Here is a 20,101-nt window from a genome sequence, read left to right on the forward strand (position 1 = left end):
TATAAAACATTCGTGAAACTTTTTACAAAAGACTGTACCACAAAAGAAATTTGTTATTTGTTATCAATTTTTGGAACAAATGATGATAAATTGCGAAAGGAATTATGGTTGAACCCTGATAAGCTTCTAGAACGTTGCCAAACTATTCGTCTGTCTTATGTCAACAACTGATGTGTTTAAATTAAGTAATAAAAAAGACAAATAAATTGCTAGGGGAAGGTTTTTACCCTATCAAACTATAGCTTGTAGGGTTTCCACAAAATTCAGGAAAGCTGGCTTGTGAAAATAACTTAACTAGTTTTTCCCTTAAAAATTCTACCAATAAATTCACTTTAGTGAGCAGTTGATAATCTTTTTAAATAACCTCACCGAGCACACATAAAAAATATTTTAATTAGGAGCTAACCACTTACTGTTTAGGCGAGCTCCACCCTGGCATGTTTTTGAAAAAATTGAATCTAATTCTTCCAGTAACTGGCTTATCTTCGATTTCGCGAAAATCCATTTTGGACATAAGTTAAATTGCACTTATTTTAAATTGAGAGAACGAAAAGAAAGTAGATAATTATGGAATTTTTCTCATTATTTCATATAATTATGAGTGAACGGTGACATTTTTAACCGCCGACTTGTCATTGTCAGAAAATAACAGAAAATGACTTGGCGACGAAACCGCATTCAGTTAAAATTAAGAATAAAGAAAGCAAGGTATGGTAGCTTGGTTAAGTCCGAACTGCTGATACAAAGAGAAACATCGGTATACCATTTTATATATCTCTGTTGCATTCTGAATGAACTTGAACGGCAAAAGAATAGAATAACCAGTTTTGATTTTGATGGAAAGTAGAGAGAGATAAAAAGTGGTAAACAAAAGTAAAACAAATAGTGTATCGTTCTCTCTCTCCTCTGAGCGCTTCAGTTAGTTCTGCGCATCTTTTGCGTGCATAAAGCATGCGTAGGATAGATAAAGTGTCTCAAACATGAGAGGAAATGAATATTGTCGGCACCGTGACATAGGGACGTTTTTTCCCATACTGTACATATGGAAATCCTTACTTAATATTATAAATGTGAAAGCGTGGATGTTTGTTACGCTTTCTCGCAAAAACTACTTGACGAATCATCATGAAACTTTGTACACATATTCTGGAAGGTACTAGAAGTTAAATAGTATACTTTTTATTAAAAAAAATATTTTTTACAATAATAAAAAAAATTGTCAACATATATCAACATTTTGCTACTTCAGCGCCATCTAACATACAGTAATGAAGTTCAAACCCTAAATACGTACGGTGGTTTTATATCCTGTCGAGTTTTCAAACTCCCTTGAACTGTCTCAGGTGTACCGTCACATAAACTTCAATTAAAACTAAATGTACCAGTAATGCTGATGCGCAATGTAGATGCTCCTCGGCTATGTAATGGAACAAGGCTTCGTATAACAAAATTGGGGCAGATTATACTTGGTGCTACTATTTTAACAGGTGAAGGCAAGGGAGAAAGTGTTATCATACCTCGGATTCCAATTATTCCATCCAACTGACCTTCCTTTTCAATTTAAAAGAGTTCAGTTTCCTGTCAAGCTTAGCTTTGCTGTTACTATAAAGAAAGCACGAGGCAGACATTACAGGAAGTAGGAGTGCATTTAGAAATGCTATGCTTCTCTCATGGCCAACTATATGTAACGTGTTCACGTGTATCTAATGCCCGGATTTTACACATATTTGCAACCAAAGGAAAAACTTATAATATAGTCTACAAAAATATTCTACATTGATACTCAGAATTTTATCTTTGTAATTTTTAGAATTCAAAAATATTTATTTTTTACAGGAAAATATATTATAACATTTGTTATTGTATTTCAATAAAGCATGTTTTGAAACTTCATTGTATGTAGTATTTTTTAAAAATCCATAATACCAACCAAGCAATAAATTAAAGTTATCATATTGATATATTTCTATTATAATGATTCTGATTTAATGGATTCGATGCGAGCGGAGCCTCGGGTAAAAGCTAGTATTACATATATGGGTAAACCGTGGCTCTTGCTCTTCCAATGATACGATTCCACTTAGACTTACACTTTTCCGGACTAGTTAGTTAGTCTAATGTATTTTCTTAATCTAGGTTGATTGTCCCGAAGTGGTAACTGACGACTTTTTATTTTGACGGTCAAACGCGGTGGTCTTGAAAAAATTGTCCATATTAAGAAGCAAAATAAGTTTCAACTAAAATTTTTATAGCTTTGTTATAGGTAACTATTAAAATATATGAATAGAGTTCTTTCTCAGTACTCGTATCTTATTATTTACTACGAGAGCAACGTCTACTGAAATTACTGTTTTATGTTTGCCTCCTTCGTTTCCTTGGTTTCAAATTGGTGTTTTTCGACTCAGGAGACTCAAATTTATGTCAAAAATGGGTTATCACTGAAACAACGTACAAATCTCCCAAAATAAAATCGAAATGTTGCTAACTAATACAAACACTAGCAGTTTGATTATTGACTTTTGCCACTTCTCAAAATAAAGTTCTAAAGTTTTTGAAATATTTTTCAGAGAATCTTTTCTAAATCCTACCATTTTCAAATGATATTGTATTAAGGAAACTCATAGATAATCTGACAGATACAATAGTCAAACTAAAGAAATTGAATGTATATTCATCAGTTATTGAAAACCTACTCAGCATTTTCACTTATTTTTAAGTGAAAAGCAAGTATAAGGGGAGAAACCCTATTACATCCAAGTAGTTCGCGTAGTGCCTGACTTGTGGAGATGCCTGTAGATGTCGATCTTGAATTTCTGTAGGTTGTAGTGTTCGGGTAAGACGTGCCTTGGCTTACACTTCTCCGAAGGAAGGAGTCTCGATAAATTGACTTCTGGGCGTTTGCAGGTGAACTCGGTGCCACGTCTGCCTACTCGAAAGAGCATTTACCGTGGTAGAATCGATTAAACAGACCTTCCTTTTTTGCTCTAAGCTGTCTAAATTTTTGATCAACACTAGATTGCCTATAAGTTGAATTGCTCCCTTCTGTATTGAGTTTTGCATCTTCAGGGTATGCTGAGGAGCCAAGCTCCAACTTGCGAGCAATATTCTAAAGACGAAATGATATCCAAGCCTTTGAGAACTTTTGTCTCTTTGTGACGTTCTATTTCTGGCAGTGTACTTCTCATGTTAATTCACACAATCTGTAGCCATCTTAATTTAGCTAGTATTTTTTGTTTAATAAAATATTTAAATTTACTTGATGTGAGTAGCCAATTTCTCAGAGAAGAATAATATTATATTATTCAATAAGTGAGTAATAGCTATTGCTCAGGAATATAATAAATACTATGCTTTATCTACAACTGTCAGGAAAAAACCACAATAAATAATTAAGTTTTAACAATATTATAATTATAATTAATAGTAATTCTACTGCAGTTATTATAATTCACAGATGGATTTTCTATAAATAGTACTTCTTGTGCTAGTAATACTTGTAATATTGTTAACACTTGTAATACAGCTAATCTGATTAATCGCCAAAGTCAACCCGAAGTTCGTCACCTTAGGCCACTTACTATCCTCGATCTGCCTTTTGCCAAATGATAAATAATATTTCTAAGTTTTTGAGATTCAAGACAAACCATTTTTTAGTAAAGTGAAGAACTAGAAATTGCTAATTCTGACATAGTGAAAACCTAAATCTCGACATATCACACACTATTCAAGAAAAATTTTATTTTATACTGCTGATGAAACTTCTTGATAATTTGTTCTGGGTGGGTTTTTTTCTCGAATCGGATGACAAAATAATCATTCTTCTCGATTATTTTTATGTTCTTCTGTGTTTTTTCTCTCTCTGTACTATTTCCAGGAACCTCCGAAACTCCTTTTTTGTGAATTTTCGACTTGAATTTTTCGCGTAACTTCGGAACCTTTCTGAATCACTTTCATTCTAGAACGCTTAATTTTTTTTCAACTACTTTTTCATCATTGCTTGTTTGTGCCGGAATAGGAGTGGATATCTGAATTCGGGTTAAATACAATACAACCTTATTATTTATATTATTTTCGATATAGCTTTCGGCAACTGCGGTTGATTTCCACCTTTCTATTTGTTTCACAGCCCCGTTTACACAAATTATTGCTGAAGGTTGACAAAATTAAGTGAAGTTCGGTATTTTTCAGTTTTAGGCACATATCAATTCCTATATTTGCCTGTAGCAGCCAACACATACAAACCAACGTTTTGAACAGCGCATTTACCATTTTGGTCATTTGAAAATAAAGAATTTGATGTGACATAAGGTGGTCGCGGGCTCCATTTGATTCAATCACTTGTCCAATAACCTAAAATTATTAGAAATTGAAGAAATCACACTATTTATCTGTTTTCTGGGAAGTATCACAGCGTAAAAAACAATGGAACCAACATATAAGTCGAATGACCAAGGATAAACTGGTAAAAATAGCAAGGGATAAATCTCCAATGGGAACAAAGAGGGAGAGTGACAATCTAGAGTCAGTATGAGGAAATTTATAAAAGGAAGAACAGGTATTATACCTATCATGAGGGAAAGAAGAAGAAGAAGACTTTGTCTCTTAGAATAGACATGTATTTATCGTAATAAACATGTTATTGTAATTACCAAGGTAATTCAATAGAACTACTTCAAATATTAAAGCATTTCGTAAAATCCTCGCGACTCGTGTATTGAAATTACTTATAACAATCATGAATAATGTGATAAACAAGTTAATGTACAAATCAAAATACTCAACCTTCTTACAAGTAGTCAATAAATATATAAAGGTAAATAAACTGAATTTACATATAATATAAAATTCTAGTTCACCTCGGGTGATATTCTTGAAACTCACCATTTCAACTCGTCTTGAATAAAATATATATTTTGAACACCTGTTCAAAAGCATTTAGTGACAAATTATCGTGTGAAATTTTTTTTCTACACTTTTATAACAGAATGAATTATTTTCTTGATAATCATTTATTTAAAATTCGAATTAGTTGTCCAAGCCACTTAATATACTCAAAAAATATAATATTTTGAAATCGTACAATCACAAATGCTAACAAGATAAATTTGTTTTCTAATTTGCATAAATATGGATAGAAATTGAATACCTTCAATTTGATCTCGAAATTTATAGTATATCAATCATTTGCTATAATTCGAGAATATTTTCCATTTCTTTCTAGGTCTTTCTATGCTTCTTTTTTTGTTATTCAAGATCTCTAAAATTTTAACTAATACGACCATTTATCTATCTTTTGCTTTGCTATACTTTCAATACTGACATGTGTACTTCTCTATTCTGTTAATCATGTTCTTTAACATACCCACAAATCATTTTTATAATTTATGATATGTGTAATCATAAATCAACTTTTGATATAATTTTGGTCATTATCAGTCATTCCTGTTTCAACTAACCATCTTGTCGTACAAATTATGATGAAAGTTTTTCAGGGCTGAGGCTTGAAATATCTCAATATAATTTTTTGTGTCGTTTTAGTTTTTTGAAATTTATTTCCGGTCAGTACAACTCATTGAATTATTGTTTTGTCATCAGTCGTTGATGTTTCAATTTAATTTCATATTAAAAATCATACGAATGAAGAAAAAAGACTTGAGCCGGTGAATTTTTACATAAATTTTATTTAGCTGATACGTGTAAAAGATAATATATATTTCGAAGTTTCATAAAAGTTTCAACGAGAATATCATTACATTAACGTATTCCATCTTTTTAGATGACACAGTTACACAAACAAATTCCGAAAACGTTCACTTTCATACCATACAATATATTTTTAGATCAAAAATTAATTCACGATGTTTATTTAGAACCGAAAATTGCCCTTGTCAATATCTCATTTTGCATTATCGACAGACATTTGACCTTCATAAAAATTCTAATCGATAGTAAAATTCACATTGTTTGCTTGTCACTTTCATTTCAAAGGAAAGTGAACCGCGACTGCTTTGACTTGACATCAATTTTTTTTTATTTTATCTTTTTAATCAATTCCGTTAAACAAAATCGGAATTTTATATGGTAAAATCAAACTTAGGGATTAGCAAATTTGAGTAAGACTATATCTTTCGCAACCTCTTAGACAAAACTAGATTCAGATTTGTATGAAAAAACAGGTCTATTTGAAGGGCTAGAAATTACGTGTAGCAAAGATAGGTTCAATAATAAATAAGTTTTACGAGACCATGTTTATGATGTCGCAATTTTTGAACAGGATAACGTTCTTTCAATGCTTCTATGGTGACCCAATATTGAGATACGTGATAGTCACCAAGAATTCAAGTACAGAATTTGTTTATAAATTTCTTGTGAATAATTCTCGTTATTCTCAGGTTAATATCACTTCTTGACGAAGTATATTGTCAGAAGCAAATCAAAGTGAAGCGGTTGAGTTTAATATTGTGTACCTGGATACCGGTAATTTTATAACTAATTTCATAAGTTACTAATAAAGCTGAAAAATATTTGATAGTAAAAGTTGTGAAGGCCATTCTTTGTTTTTTATTGTTTTTGTTGCCATATTAGGGTCTATAACTTAATTCGTGCGGTTTGATAAGAGATGGCGTAAGTTGTATTATGTAATTAATCCGTTTGAAGAGAGCAGTAGCCGTAAAAAGCCCGGAATATGCGATTAGACACGAGGCAATAATTTTCCATCATGACGTTGCAGTTCTTTTGGGATGGGATCCACAAATTACCAGAAAGATGGGAAAAGATCATAGCTTCAGATGGAAAATACTTTGAATGATACTATTATACATGTTTTTTTTAAATAAGGGTTCAAATTTTGAAAAAAAAATCGCACGAATTAAACAATATATACTAAGTAAATATTTTATAACAGTAAAATTATACTGGAGAATAACTTTTGAACATCATAGCTATGATAATTTCCTGTAAAATTCTGAAATTGTTACTTAGCGAGTTTTTCCCAATGGTCTTCATTTATAATACATATACTACAATATAATTCTAAATCACTAGCATTATATTCATCATCTTCAGAATAACTGTCACTTAAACCAGTTACAAGTCTATTTAGAGCTGGTACATGTTGCATATATTTGTTTTCAATCTTCTAACGTGATTAATGGCCTTTCTCCAATTTTCGGTGCTAATGTTTGAACATTCTTTCGTTAGAAGTTCCACCAAGGGGGAGGAATTTTTGGGTGAAGTATTATTAGTTCTCTCTTTTTAGTTGGGACCGAATCAGTTCAATTGGATTTAAGATACAGTAGGAGATAATATCTTATCTCATAATTCCATATACGTATTTTTTGCAATGAATTTATTACTTCTCATAAGTCCAGTTATACTCTTTAATGTAAAATTTCTATCACCCGTTTGAATGAATATTGTTTGTAATTACTTGCTACCATTGTTAGTTCTACTTAGATTAGGGGCGGAGGGGGGTCTGTTAAAAATTCAGACTATCTTTTAAAATTTCGGCTGCACTCGGCATTAGTATTGGTAGTGTAGAGTCTATAATCTACAAACACTTTCAATATCGTGAAATAACGGCGCGATAGGTTCTCAAATTGTTGACTTCGAGCAAAATTTCATGCGGTTTGTCGCTGCAATGTGAGGGGGCTGAGGACGCAAAATTCACTAGGGACTAAGCAAGGCTACAGAATTATACTCTTGGAAGCAAGCTTTTTTCTAAAGAGTGAAGGAAGAAAGGCGCCAATCAAAGCGAAGACAACCAAGTATGCGGATAAGATTATGTATATTGTATTTTTGGTCCAACGGAGAGTGTGGTTCGTTGACTTCCTGCATACACAACGTTTTATAAATGCTTAATCTTCTGAACACACCTGACAAGTGTGATTTTCAAAAAAAAGTTGTTTCAGTAACTAAATTATCGTGTTTTCAACTATGAATGATTTTTTTAGTTTGGCTATCAATAAATATTTTTCACTTTAATTCACTGTTTATTCATATATGGCTAGAATATCAGGTTGTCTTCATCATTACAAGAAATTTTGCCTGTTAGTCAAGTTATTGTATAGTACAACCATTTTTAATCGGTAAATGTTTCTATTAATTTTCTCATGCGGCGTCTCCGGTAAGCATCGCAATACAGATTTATGAAATAATCATATCATATTAGTTCTTAAAATGTATGTGAACTTTGTAATCAATCGAAGCTTTGACGTGTCCGAAAATCAGGTGCAAAGATTCTGTTACATACATATTATTAGAAGTAACTATCGTTAAATTACGCCATTAGGGAACAAGTATCCGATAGAATCTACATTTGTTAGCGTGATTTTAAAATGCCACCACCTTTTGATAATCTCTCTGGCTGCGAAATGCATTGTGTAATAAGTTTTCTCAGCATTGAAGGGTTTAAAGCAGTCGTTGTTAAGTCAGTGATGTACAAAGTCCTACAAACATTTACGATGAGGAACGATTGAGCAATCTTCAGTAATTACTGATTTAAAAAGTTAGAAGTAAATCGAAAGATAACAGATAATTTACGATTTTGTCTTTTCTAAAGAATATCCTGTCCTCAATAAGTGTTATTTGTAGCGTAACACCGGAATGGAAGCAACGATCAATGGAATTCAGACAAATTTTGCTCAGAAAATCATATGTATTGTATTTTGGGACAAAATGGGTCTATTTTTTACTTCGCAGAAGTACGATTAATATACTGTTGAACAAAAATTGCAACGTGCGATCCAAAACAAAAAGCGTAGCGTGCTGAAGCCAGATATCGTTTTGCCTCCACCATAATGCCCACCCACATACTGCAAATCGAACAGATATCACTTCTTTAGGTGAAGAATAATTGAACTACACCCATAGAGTCCCGATCTAGTGCCAAGCGACTTCCATTTGCTTCTGCACTTCAAAACGCATCTTAGCCCAGCCAATTCGCATTGCGCTGAAAATTTGTAGAGACGTTAAATTCACCATTATAAACGAAATGTCTGAAATCTTCGTCGATTCTACTACATCCATTATGATGTGTGGATCTGCGATAAACAATACATTCTTTAAACACAAACCCCAACACAAAATCACATGGCAGAACTCTAGAGAACAAGACTCAACGATGGACTACATAGAAGGAAACAATATTAAAGACCAGGACGATACAGAAACGTGCTCGAAAAAGATAAAAACGAATGTTACCGATGCAGCTATTGAGGCGCTAGGCCTAAGAAAAGTAGGAGTGAGCAAGAACAGTCGAAAGAAACAATGGTATACACCGGAAGTGAAAGCTTTGGCCAAGGAAAAACGGGAGGCATATTTAAGATATAGGAGCAACAGGACACCCGAAGAAAAGATCCATTACATTCAAACAAGAAACAGAGAAACACAAAAATCAGAAACATGAAACGAAGCTTTTGGGAAAACTTTACCTCCGAAATGGAACATGACCTATACGGAGCACAAAAAAAGGTATGGGGAATGCTAAGAAGGAGAAGACATGAAATAGTAGAATACGCACAGACACAACAGATTGACGAGTTCCACTTGAAAACCTATTTCGAACAACTTTACCCAAATATTCCCAAAGATGAGGGAAACAAACAAAACAATGAAGAAGATGAAGAAGAAAACAATGAACCCCTCGAGATATTAGAAGAAGTAACAATAGAACACACAAAAAAGATCAAAAACAGGAAAGCACCTGAATTAGATAACATATCAAATGAGTTATTGAAATATAGAGGACAATAACTAATGGTAGAACTTACAAAGCTTTTCAACAGAATACTATCAATCAAAGAAGTTCCTAACGAATGGAAAAAGAGAATAACCATTCCTAAAATCAAGAAAGGATACAGGAAATCTTCAGAGAACTATAGAGATATAACCCTTCTTAACACAACCATGGAGCTTTTTACAAAAATCATTGAAACAACATTAAATGAATATGTAAGCACATCGGAAGAACAACACAAGGATTCAGGAGAAATCGATCAACCATAGATGCCATCTTCACAATAAGACAAGTAGTTGAAAAAGCTAGAATACAGCAAGCCTGCGTATATGTGCTTCATAGATCTCACCAAACCATTCGACAGGGTAAGGCTAAGCAACGTACTAGACATCCTAAAAGAGAAATACGTTCCGAAAACCTTAATAGACATCATAAGACATTTAAACTACAACACATCCACTCACATATTAGTTAACCAAAACCTGGCGTAGGAAATACAAACTCCAACGGGTATCCGACAGAGAGATCCTTTAAGTCCGCAACTGTTCATCTTGATAATGGACAAAATAATAAATCATGTCAAAAATACGGCAAGAGGATATTCACTTACAACGGGCGCAATAAAAATAATCTGTTATGTAGATGATGCTGTAATTGAGACAGAAAACGAAGACGACTTACATCAGTTCCTATATTCATTCTACGTAAAGCTAAAGCCTTTAACATGCAAGTATCCACCGCAAAAACTAAAACCCTTGTCGTCTCTAAAGAACTAATGAGGTGCAAACTCGCCCTAGATAATAAAACCATAGAACAGGTAATGTCATTTGACTACCTAGGGACATAAATCAGCGCAGACCATAACAGAATAAATGAAGTAAAAAGACAAGCAAAACAAAGCTATGCTATAGAAACATGAGCGGACAACAAAAGAACTAAAAACATCATTCGAACAACAGAAATGTAAATTCTCAGAAACATATGCGGATACACACTAAGAGGCAGAAAGAGAAACACACAAACAGTCAGATGGGGACGTAAACGTAGAGAAGTTTGGATCGAACAAGTGGGCAGGATGACCAGAGAAAAATTAGCAAAGATCGCATGAGATGGTAAAACAGGGACACGAGAACCTTTAGGAAGACCTCCAAAAAGGTGGATGGATTCGTGGACATCAACATCTCAAAGATGCCAAGTTGGAAACTAAATGCCTAAAACCTAGAATACGTTAAAGAAGAAGAGGTTCTGCTGCCTTTATACAACTTACAAATCCGAAAAAAATGTGGATTCAGTGGACTGAAAATTGGCCAAAAGGGTATCCTTGCTGCAATGGACGAGATCAAGATAAAAAATTTTCAAGAGTAAAACCAAATATTTCCTAGTAGTACAAAGTGCGATCAATTTCACCCATATGATCAATTTAACCCAAGATATTTGAAGACTATCAACTTTAAAAGTGACGAGAATATTTAACTCGGGGTCAGATTTATCATTTTATATGGTCTGATTGGTCTGTAGCAGCAATATAAAGGAGGTGATCAAATTCGCCCCAATCATTTTACTACATGTTAAAGCAACTGGAGATAATTTTAAAATTGTGGTTCTCAGAATGACTATAAATCAATCATATAAAGCCATCTTAATTTTTTTTATAGAAAATATCTTATATTTGGAGTTTTACATACCAAAAAAAAATATAATAATCTGTTAAACCCCAAACTACTATGAATTTCAAACTATTATAACGGCGATATTTCACGAATAGTGAGAATTGTACTATGTGGAACTTTCATAACCTCAATCTCAATTTCGCACGTTTTATATTGGTTAAAATTTACTGAACAAGTGGGATCGACATGGATTTTTCACATTTCGTTTATAATTGTGTATTTAACGTTTGCATCAATCAGTTCTATGCGAATTTTGGCTTATTTGGACTGGATTATCTGGCGAGGCAGCGCCATACCGCTAATGACAAAGTTAAATCGGTACCGTAATGCAATGGTCATTCAACTAGGTTCTTTGATGATGAAATAGGAAAGCTGATACCAAAACACGATAAGAGCCTCAATTTAATGGAAGTTATGTGAAAGAGAAGTGAAAATGTGGTCTTTTAATTAGAAACTTTTGAAAAATGTTTTTATGTTAACACGGTACTTACTTTAAAAACACGCCTCGTATATTATTTATTCATATTCATGAGTTACATCTAGTGAAATTTTAGCAAAAACATAAACAATATAAATAACAGCTTGCATTAATATATAATTTGTACAGTGACAAAAAACTTTTAACGTCACGTGCATTATTAGTAAATATGGATTTTTAATTGTATTCAACATGTAATGATAAGTAGACACTCAACCTTGGCAAAATTCCTATCATTAACGCTAATAATTACTTCCGTAGGTACATATTAAACTATTAATAGATCGTATACTACAAAAACACTCTTGAACAATGAAAAGTAATTTTTATTTGTATTTCAAATAACTATCTATATGAATTGTTTTTTACACTACAATTCGCAATAAGTCAACATCAGTTTTTATTGTGTATACAACAAACACTTTCCGTTATTTTGAAACGACACAGCTGCACAAAGAATAATATTTTTCAGTTGTTCTGGATGCATTATTTTAAAGCCGGTGCTATACGATGCCTTCAACGTTTGCGTCAACATTCGCGTTCCTACGTACGGCTGAACATTGCAAGGAAGGCTAGATGCAGTGCTGCAACTACATAATGCGTCCAAGACTTGCGCCAACATTCACCTTCCAACGTTTGCTTAACATTAGACGAAGGTTGGAACCTTACCTAAACTTCTACAAAAATAAACTAGATAATACTGGCAACTTTGGTTTTTCATACAAAACAAATAGAATTTAGGTGCAAGAGGACATTAAGTGTGTGTAGATGTACCAAAAGTATTGGTTCCAACCACACGATGAGTCCAATCATAGCAGCGTCCAACGTTGGAAGGATTGAACGCATCGTGTGGTACCGGCTTGAGTAACCGACAATCCGTGCATTTGTCATTTCCGAAGCGAGCGAAGTAGCCGACGAGGCATGCTTATTTGTTCAGTATCATCATCATCATCATCAAGACTTTCAATCCCATGTGAATTATGGCTATCGCTTTTGGCGCTTTAAATCCTTTTTTTTTAGGTGGATTACTCCTCGTTTTCTAATTTTTATTTTCTTTATAATTTGTCATTTGTTTTGGCTGCTTTTGTTATTATTTTCCACTCTTTTTGGTTCCGACATTTTGCTCTCCAGATTTCTAAATTGAGTGCTCTTATGTCATCGTCTATTTCGTTTCTCCAAGTTTTTCTCGACCTGCCTCTTCTCCTTGGCCACATTGGAATCATGGACGCATCGTGTGCCGTGTCCAGTATATATAGAAATATTTGATTAGCTATTAAAATAGATTTGTAACGGATACTTCAGCCTGATTCATCAAAAACATAGAGATAATTAGTCTCGTAATATTGATTTGATAATTAACACAATGATTAATACAAATGCATATATATATATATATATATATATATATATATATATATATATATATATATATATATATATATATATATATATATATTATTAGTAGTAATAGTTGTAGTATTATATACTAAAAGTAGGATTGTTCATTTATTTTTTCTCAATGTACTTTTTCCGCTTTGTATCCCCGATCGTCTGGTCCTTCAAAACACAGAAGTGGAGAATGTGGAGCTTCACTGGTATGGTCCTTTTCGCCTTTCGAAGGTCTCCCTAATAATCTTTTTTTGCCCACTTTTTATGGTAATTACTTTCTTCTTACAAGTGCTAGATAATTTTCCTTTATACTAAAGAGAAGTGTGAAGTCCAAGTTTCTGGTGCTATCGAGATATGTCGTTACTATTGGAATAAAATTAATATGGTCATTGGTTAAATAAATGATCTGGAACATCTATCGACTCAGTTTAATCTTTATCAACTATTTGCGAGTATCATCGCCATCATTATTGCTACAGTTGGTTTTTGTTAATATGTTCTCGACTGTTTCAAAAATTTGAATTGTTTTCGTCTTCTAAAAATGACAGAAACATTTTTTTATTTGCTCTAGTTTCCGATAAAAATTAATATAACAGTTTATTTTGTGGTGGTATTGTACTAATTATAAAAAAATGTTGAATTTTGATATGACTACAATTTGATACTTACAGGGTTTGTTATTGAAACCGACAGGACAGGTATACTACGTGAACATTCATCTGAACAATAACGTATCCGACAAATGAGTCTGATAATACTCTCTTCGAAAGTTGGAAATGGATGGATTGTCGGTTACTTATAATAATGCGTTCTAGATATCTCTGTAAATTTTTATTGAAAAAAATTGATGGGTCCAGATTTTTATGCCATTAATCATGGGCTCAGATTTTTAAGTCATTAATCGGATCATCTAGTACACACAATGTGCTTCTGAATGAATAAGTTGCGAAGTATAAATACCATGATTTCTTTGAAAGACTTTGATTGCAATCTTTTCTCTTTTCTCTTGAAATATTAGTTCACTGCTAAAATTTTCATTAGACATCAATATTCTTATGATCTGTATGGAGTCTAAGAATACTTTGATGATTTCTACTTTTGTGTAGTTTTGTTCAGTTTTCAAAATGCCCTGCTTGGCAACATGAAAATTTTCCATTATTTGTGTTTCAAAAGTAATTCGAATGTTCCCAGAACCAATTATGTTGCCATAGTCGAACAAATCGGTAAAACATACAAGCTGAAGTGATTATGAAGATGACATATCTGCGTCAAAGTTGTCTCTTCTAAACGATCTCAGTGATTTAATTGGGATCTAAAGTGAAGTAAATAAAAATCGGATCTATGTATGTAACAAAAGTTTTCGGAAAAAATTTGTAGTCCAATTTTCAAACAGAATAGTATATTACACTACAAGGGCCAAAAGTTTTTCGGCCCTGCTCGTCATGATGAGCAGTTTCGAAATTTTATCTTTTGGCCGTGTAGTGTATACGATTTTTCTTCATAGCCGAAAGAACGTTATTAATTTCACTTTTTATGACATAATAATTATTTATTGAGGAGCCATACTAATGACAGCAATTAACAATTTGTCATAGCAACAGAATAAATAGTCTCTAGTTACGAGTGAAATTACGGATGAGAAATTTTTTCGTCCCGCTGTTATGGAGGACGTACGTGTACTTTCTACAGGGAGTAAATGTTGAACTTTCTTCCCTGCTACTAGGGACGAAAGAACGTACTTTCGACCAAGGTATGAAGAAAACGCAATTTACATTATACTCTAATAGCTATTATCTTCAATTGCGCGTAATTTTTACTTAGCGCGTGAACGATTGTCAATTTTGCAATATATTTTTTTTAATATTTTACCTCGAAGCTGTTGCTCATTTTCGGCTTCTCAATCCTTATAACACATTTTTTTGCTCAATATCGCCCAAAATGCTTCAAACAATCTCTGATTCTTTTAATTTTGGAAGACATCTTCCTATATGAAGATGTGTATCCTATTAAAATATGGATATCGCCAATATCGCTGTACGTGATGAATTATTAGTGGAATGTAAACCGCCAAATATCGCAGAAGAAGCTAAAAATTATATTTTAAATCGTTTACCGAAAAGTCTCAAGATAGGTGTCAAATCTACTATGATTAGTTCATTAGTTTATTTGTAAATAGGGTAAACCAGGCAAACGTGCCCCAGTCGGATATGTGCCCCACTCGCGAAACTCAGTGAAGCATTTTAAATTTGGCGCTTATTTGATCCTAGCTGGTCAGTGTTCCAAGTATGGCCGCGATGTAAACAACACTGTGCTGGTTTTTATTTAGTTTTAGTGAGAAAAAGTGATTAAAAGGTTTGTATGACTACATGAATTTGTTTTATATCTATTTTCACGTTGATTAAAAGTATTTAAAGTATTTGCTCCATATTATTTCGTGTTTTTAAAGTTTTTATCGAAAACTAACATCATTTAACTTTTATTTGCCTATAATTACGTTCCGTTTTTCGTAACAAATATCAGAATTATTTAAGTGGGGCACATTACACTGTACATCGTCTAATGCGCCCCGATTTTTTTCGGCTAATGTGCCCCGATTTTTTTCGGCTAATGTGCCCCATTTGGAGATAATTCCTGAATTCTTATTTTGATTACTTTTTAATATTTTTTTTTTTTTTTAGGAAATGGGAAAGGTTAAAGCTGTTGATCCAAGAAAATGGACGGAAAAAAATATGCAGAAGGCGGTGGAGGATGTAATAAATAAGAAAATGGGAGTAAATGAAGCGAGTCGTTTATATGAAATACCTTCGCGCACATTGCGGAGGTCTAAGCAGAGAATTGGAAGACCTTCTGAATTGGGATATGAGAACGAACTAAAACTTGTAGCTCACATTAAAAAGCTTGAATCCATCGGATTTCCCTTGGAGCCATCGAGACTGCAGTCTATAGCTTACGACTTTGCTGAAAATCTTCGATTGCCACATCGATTCAATAATGAGAAGAAGTCAGCAGGCTGGGATTGGTTTCAAGGATTTATGAAGCGTCATCCAGACCTGAGTAAACGTAAAGCAGAAGGCCTGTCATTGGCAAGAGCTAGTGGTATGAATAGACAGGATGTCGATAAATATTTTGAAATGTTGTTGAAGGTATTGACTGATAACGATTTGATTAGTAAACCAGAAAGAATCTACAACATGGACGAAAGCGGAATACAAGTTAACAATAAAACTGGACGCGTAATTGCTAGCAAGAGTGCGAAATGTGTAAATACTGTAACCAGTACCGAAAAAGGTGAAAATATATCTTTGATTGCGTGCTGCAATGCGGAAGGTACTTTCCATCCGCCTATTTTGATACTGTAGGGTAAATACAAAAAACCGGAATTTTGTGAGGGTCTACCACCTGGCTCAAATGTATACATGAATCAGAAATCATCTTACATCAACGCTGAACTATTTTTGAAGTGGATGAAAGAGCATTTTATACCACGAAAGCAAGATGGCAAGGTTCTTCTGATTTTAGATGGGCATTCTTCGCATTCCAATTCATATGAAATGCTACAATTGGCATCTGAAAACGATGTGATTATCCTCTGTCTACCAAGTCATACTACTCAGGCTCTTCAACCATTGTATAGAAGTTTTTTAAGCCATTTAAAAGTTACTTGTCTAAAGAAGTTTCCACTTGGTTTATCAACAACAAAGGCCGACCTTTTAATCGATACCACATTTCAAAAATGATTGGTGATGCCTGGTTCAAGTCTGCTATACCAGCAATTGGCGTTTCAGGATTTAAAGCGACAGGGATTTGCCCTTATGATCCCAATGCTGTGCCTGAATATTTCTTCAGAATTTCTGATGCATCAATAGGAAGTATTCAGAATAATGATGATTCGCAAGCAATTAATAATCATTCACAGCCAACTCAGAACACTATTGCTCTTTCCTTGCCAAGTACATCCACATCTCTGATTAGTAATAATAATAATCAAGCCATTCAAATGTCCACATCAGAATCTTCTGAGACTGCACAAGAATTAACACCATCTAAGACCTTACAAATAATTAGTCCATTGCCTATTATTCAACAAAAAGTAAGTAAAAGGAAGCAATCTGTTAAGGTTTTGACATCAAAAATTCATTTGACAACTCGTAAACTGTTTGAAGACAAAAAAAAATACAGGAGAAAAAACGTAAGAAGACTGTTGTGAGGGATTTATCATCGTCATCAGAAAGTGAAGTAGAGTTGCAGCTTAGTGAATCTAGCGAAGAATGTTCTGATGAAAATGAAAACACATGTGTAGAATGTCACGAGAATTACTACCGTACCAAGAAGAAGAGCGAATGGATTCGATGTTTGCAGTGTTCTGGCTGGTTACATGAAGACTGTACAAGTTATAGAGAGAAATGCAATAACTGCGGTACCAAAGAAAAAGGAAAAGGGAAAGGAAAAAGAACTTCTAAATGAGAGGTTTTGCTGGGGCACATAAGACGGATCTATCCTTATAATGTGCCCCACCCTAAGTTTCACAAAATTGTTGATCTCAGTTATATTCAATTATATTTTAGAAGATTTTTTAGTTTTTTTTATGCCAATTGAGTCAGAGGTTAAGACTGATTACTTTAATAAACATGTTCTAAACAAAAAATGATTTTTATTTCGATTTTTCGAATAGTGGGGCACATTTGCCTGTTTTACTCTATGTGAATTTGAAAAAAGTTTGGCGCGTTGTAGGGACCGTGGGAAATATATTGAACATAACTCGCTGAAAGTAATGTTGAAAACATATTCACGAAAAATTCCCACTCGTGTGTTAAATGTCAATTTTCGCGTTATTTATGTAATATGCTATTGCAACGCTTACTCATCGCTACGTGACGGATAGCACCAAATGTCGTGTACCGGATTACTTCGGGCGCCAGTTTGTTCATCGTGGTATCCTCTTCTTGCTTCGGGCAGCATAAGTGAAGAAAATAAAACACTCCAGGGATCAGTATGGGGATGACGAATGCGCTGAAGCCAGTTGAACAGATTTTACTTGCACTGCCGGATTGGTAACCTGGGTATTTGCTGCTAGTGTTACTTATGAAGCATATGAGATACGGAGTCGAATGAGAAACAACGGTTAAAAACAATTTCTTTTATCAAAATTGAAATAAAAATGAACTATACATATGAAAACACATTGAGAAAACAAAGCTTGGAAAAGTAACGACACGGCTCGGCTGCTAAACGGTGCAACGAAGTGGTTATAAGCTGAACGGTCCGATGCGGTCTTCGGCAGTTGTTGCAGATACTATCTGACCTACCTCTCACAATTCCGTGAGTTATATCGATTAAAATGGGCTTCTTCTATCTAAGTTCGGACGTACTAGTGCAGAAACCCTTTGAAGGACACTTACTCTGCTCCGGGTCTTATAGTTTGCGTTGTGGACGGACTGTTGGTGTTTCGAGAACTGCCTTTTCTCTTCCAAGGCGCAGATTTTGGTTGGGACTCTACTCTATATTTCTACTTACAAAGGTATATCTTGGTTGACTTCTTGTTTCGAAGATGACGGCGGAATGACTCCCTTGAACGGCTCGGTACCATCTCTTTTATTGCTGTAAACACTTCCCTTTCTCTAGCGGTGCGTAAGGTGGGGTCGCCTTGGCTAGTTCCTTGAGTTTCGGGGGAGACTTATATTTTACATTAAAACCGGGCTATTTTTTTCTATTCGAAAGAGAATTAAATTTTTATGTTGAAAAATAACGGATATATTAATTTATATTTAAAATCGGAAATATCGTTGCTTAAACGTTTTAGAAAAATTGTTCTTCGTTTTATTATATATTATCGAATTATCATTCAATTGACAAGGGTAAATATTATCATTACTTGTCAATATTTTTTTATTAATCCATAGATTATGTGATAGTAAATAAACAAAGATTTTTTACATCACGTGCGTTATCCGTAAATTTTGATTTTTATAACAACATAACCTCTTAATTTAATAAAAGTATATATTCAACCTTTAATGATAAGTAGAGATTTAACCTTGACAAAATTCCTGCCATTACCGGTAATAATCACTTCCGTACGTTATTTGTACATAGTAGACTATTAATAGAATATCTACTATAAAAAAACTTTTGAATAATGTTTTCCAATTTCAAACAACTATTGTTTTTTAAAACGAACGAAAATCCACATTACTCCAATTTTTTATTTATACCGAACAATAGTTATTTTGAACTGAGTTTATTTTTCCTACATCTACTTTTTTAACTTCAAACGACCACATATTTTACTATTATAACAATACTTAATCATTTAGGATTCTCTTCAATTTATTAAATGTATAACGTTTTAATTTTCCCAGTATTTATAACGGTGTAATCTCAAAATAGCAGTGGAGGTAGGGAAGTTACTAAGGAGCGAAAGTCGCTCCAAAAGACAACAGTAAAATGAAATGATAACACAAATTTCAGGGGCTCTAATAAAATTTTTTGGATGGGTTTATTTTCAATCTACCTGAATAGAGAGCAGGTAACAAAGTACATCTAACTTTACACTAAAACTTTAATTTGAATGTTCATCCGGCTCTTTCCAATATAAAAGGCTTAAAAGGAGTAACAACATTTTTTCAGTATTGTTCATGTATGAATTTCAATCTGTATCTCTGTATCAATATGTGAAGAACAATACATTAATGACGCAGAAAGAGTGACAAGTTTTCCATCAAGTGGAATAACATTTTTTCACTATTGTATATACTTTTGCATGCGTTTCAACCAATTTTCGAAGCATTTTTTCCATTAAGATTGAGGTACCTCCAAAACATGGCATTA

At 33.5% G+C, this 20,101-nt stretch overlaps 2 protein-coding genes across 3 annotated transcripts in view; one reads left to right on the top strand and one right to left on the bottom strand.

Moving 5' to 3' along the window:
* LOC130897396 (uncharacterized) overlaps positions 1 to 20,101 on the bottom strand; it is a 650,875-nt gene that overhangs the window by 373,261 nt on the left and 257,513 nt on the right. The gene's annotated exons all lie outside the window — the stretch shown is intronic.
* LOC130897395 (uncharacterized) lies at positions 15,469 to 17,704 on the top strand. The gene is made up of 2 exons (XM_057806227.1): positions 15,469 to 15,625; positions 15,952 to 17,704. The coding sequence occupies exon 2, from the start codon at positions 15,955 to 15,957 to the stop codon at positions 16,630 to 16,632; it is 678 nt and encodes a 225-aa protein (XP_057662210.1). The 5' UTR covers positions 15,469 to 15,625; positions 15,952 to 15,954; the 3' UTR covers positions 16,633 to 17,704.

The sequence above is a fragment of the Diorhabda carinulata genome, chromosome 8 (genome assembly GCF_026250575.1).
Source record: "Diorhabda carinulata isolate Delta chromosome 8, icDioCari1.1, whole genome shotgun sequence".
NCBI classification, from domain to species: Eukaryota; Metazoa; Arthropoda; class Insecta; order Coleoptera; family Chrysomelidae; genus Diorhabda; species Diorhabda carinulata.

Bases quoted from the DNA above. Each gene is read 5' to 3' on its own strand.
- LOC130897395 (XM_057806227.1), top strand. From the start codon at position 15,955: ATGGGAAAGGTTAAAGCTGTTGATCCAAGAAAATGGACGGAAAAAAAT.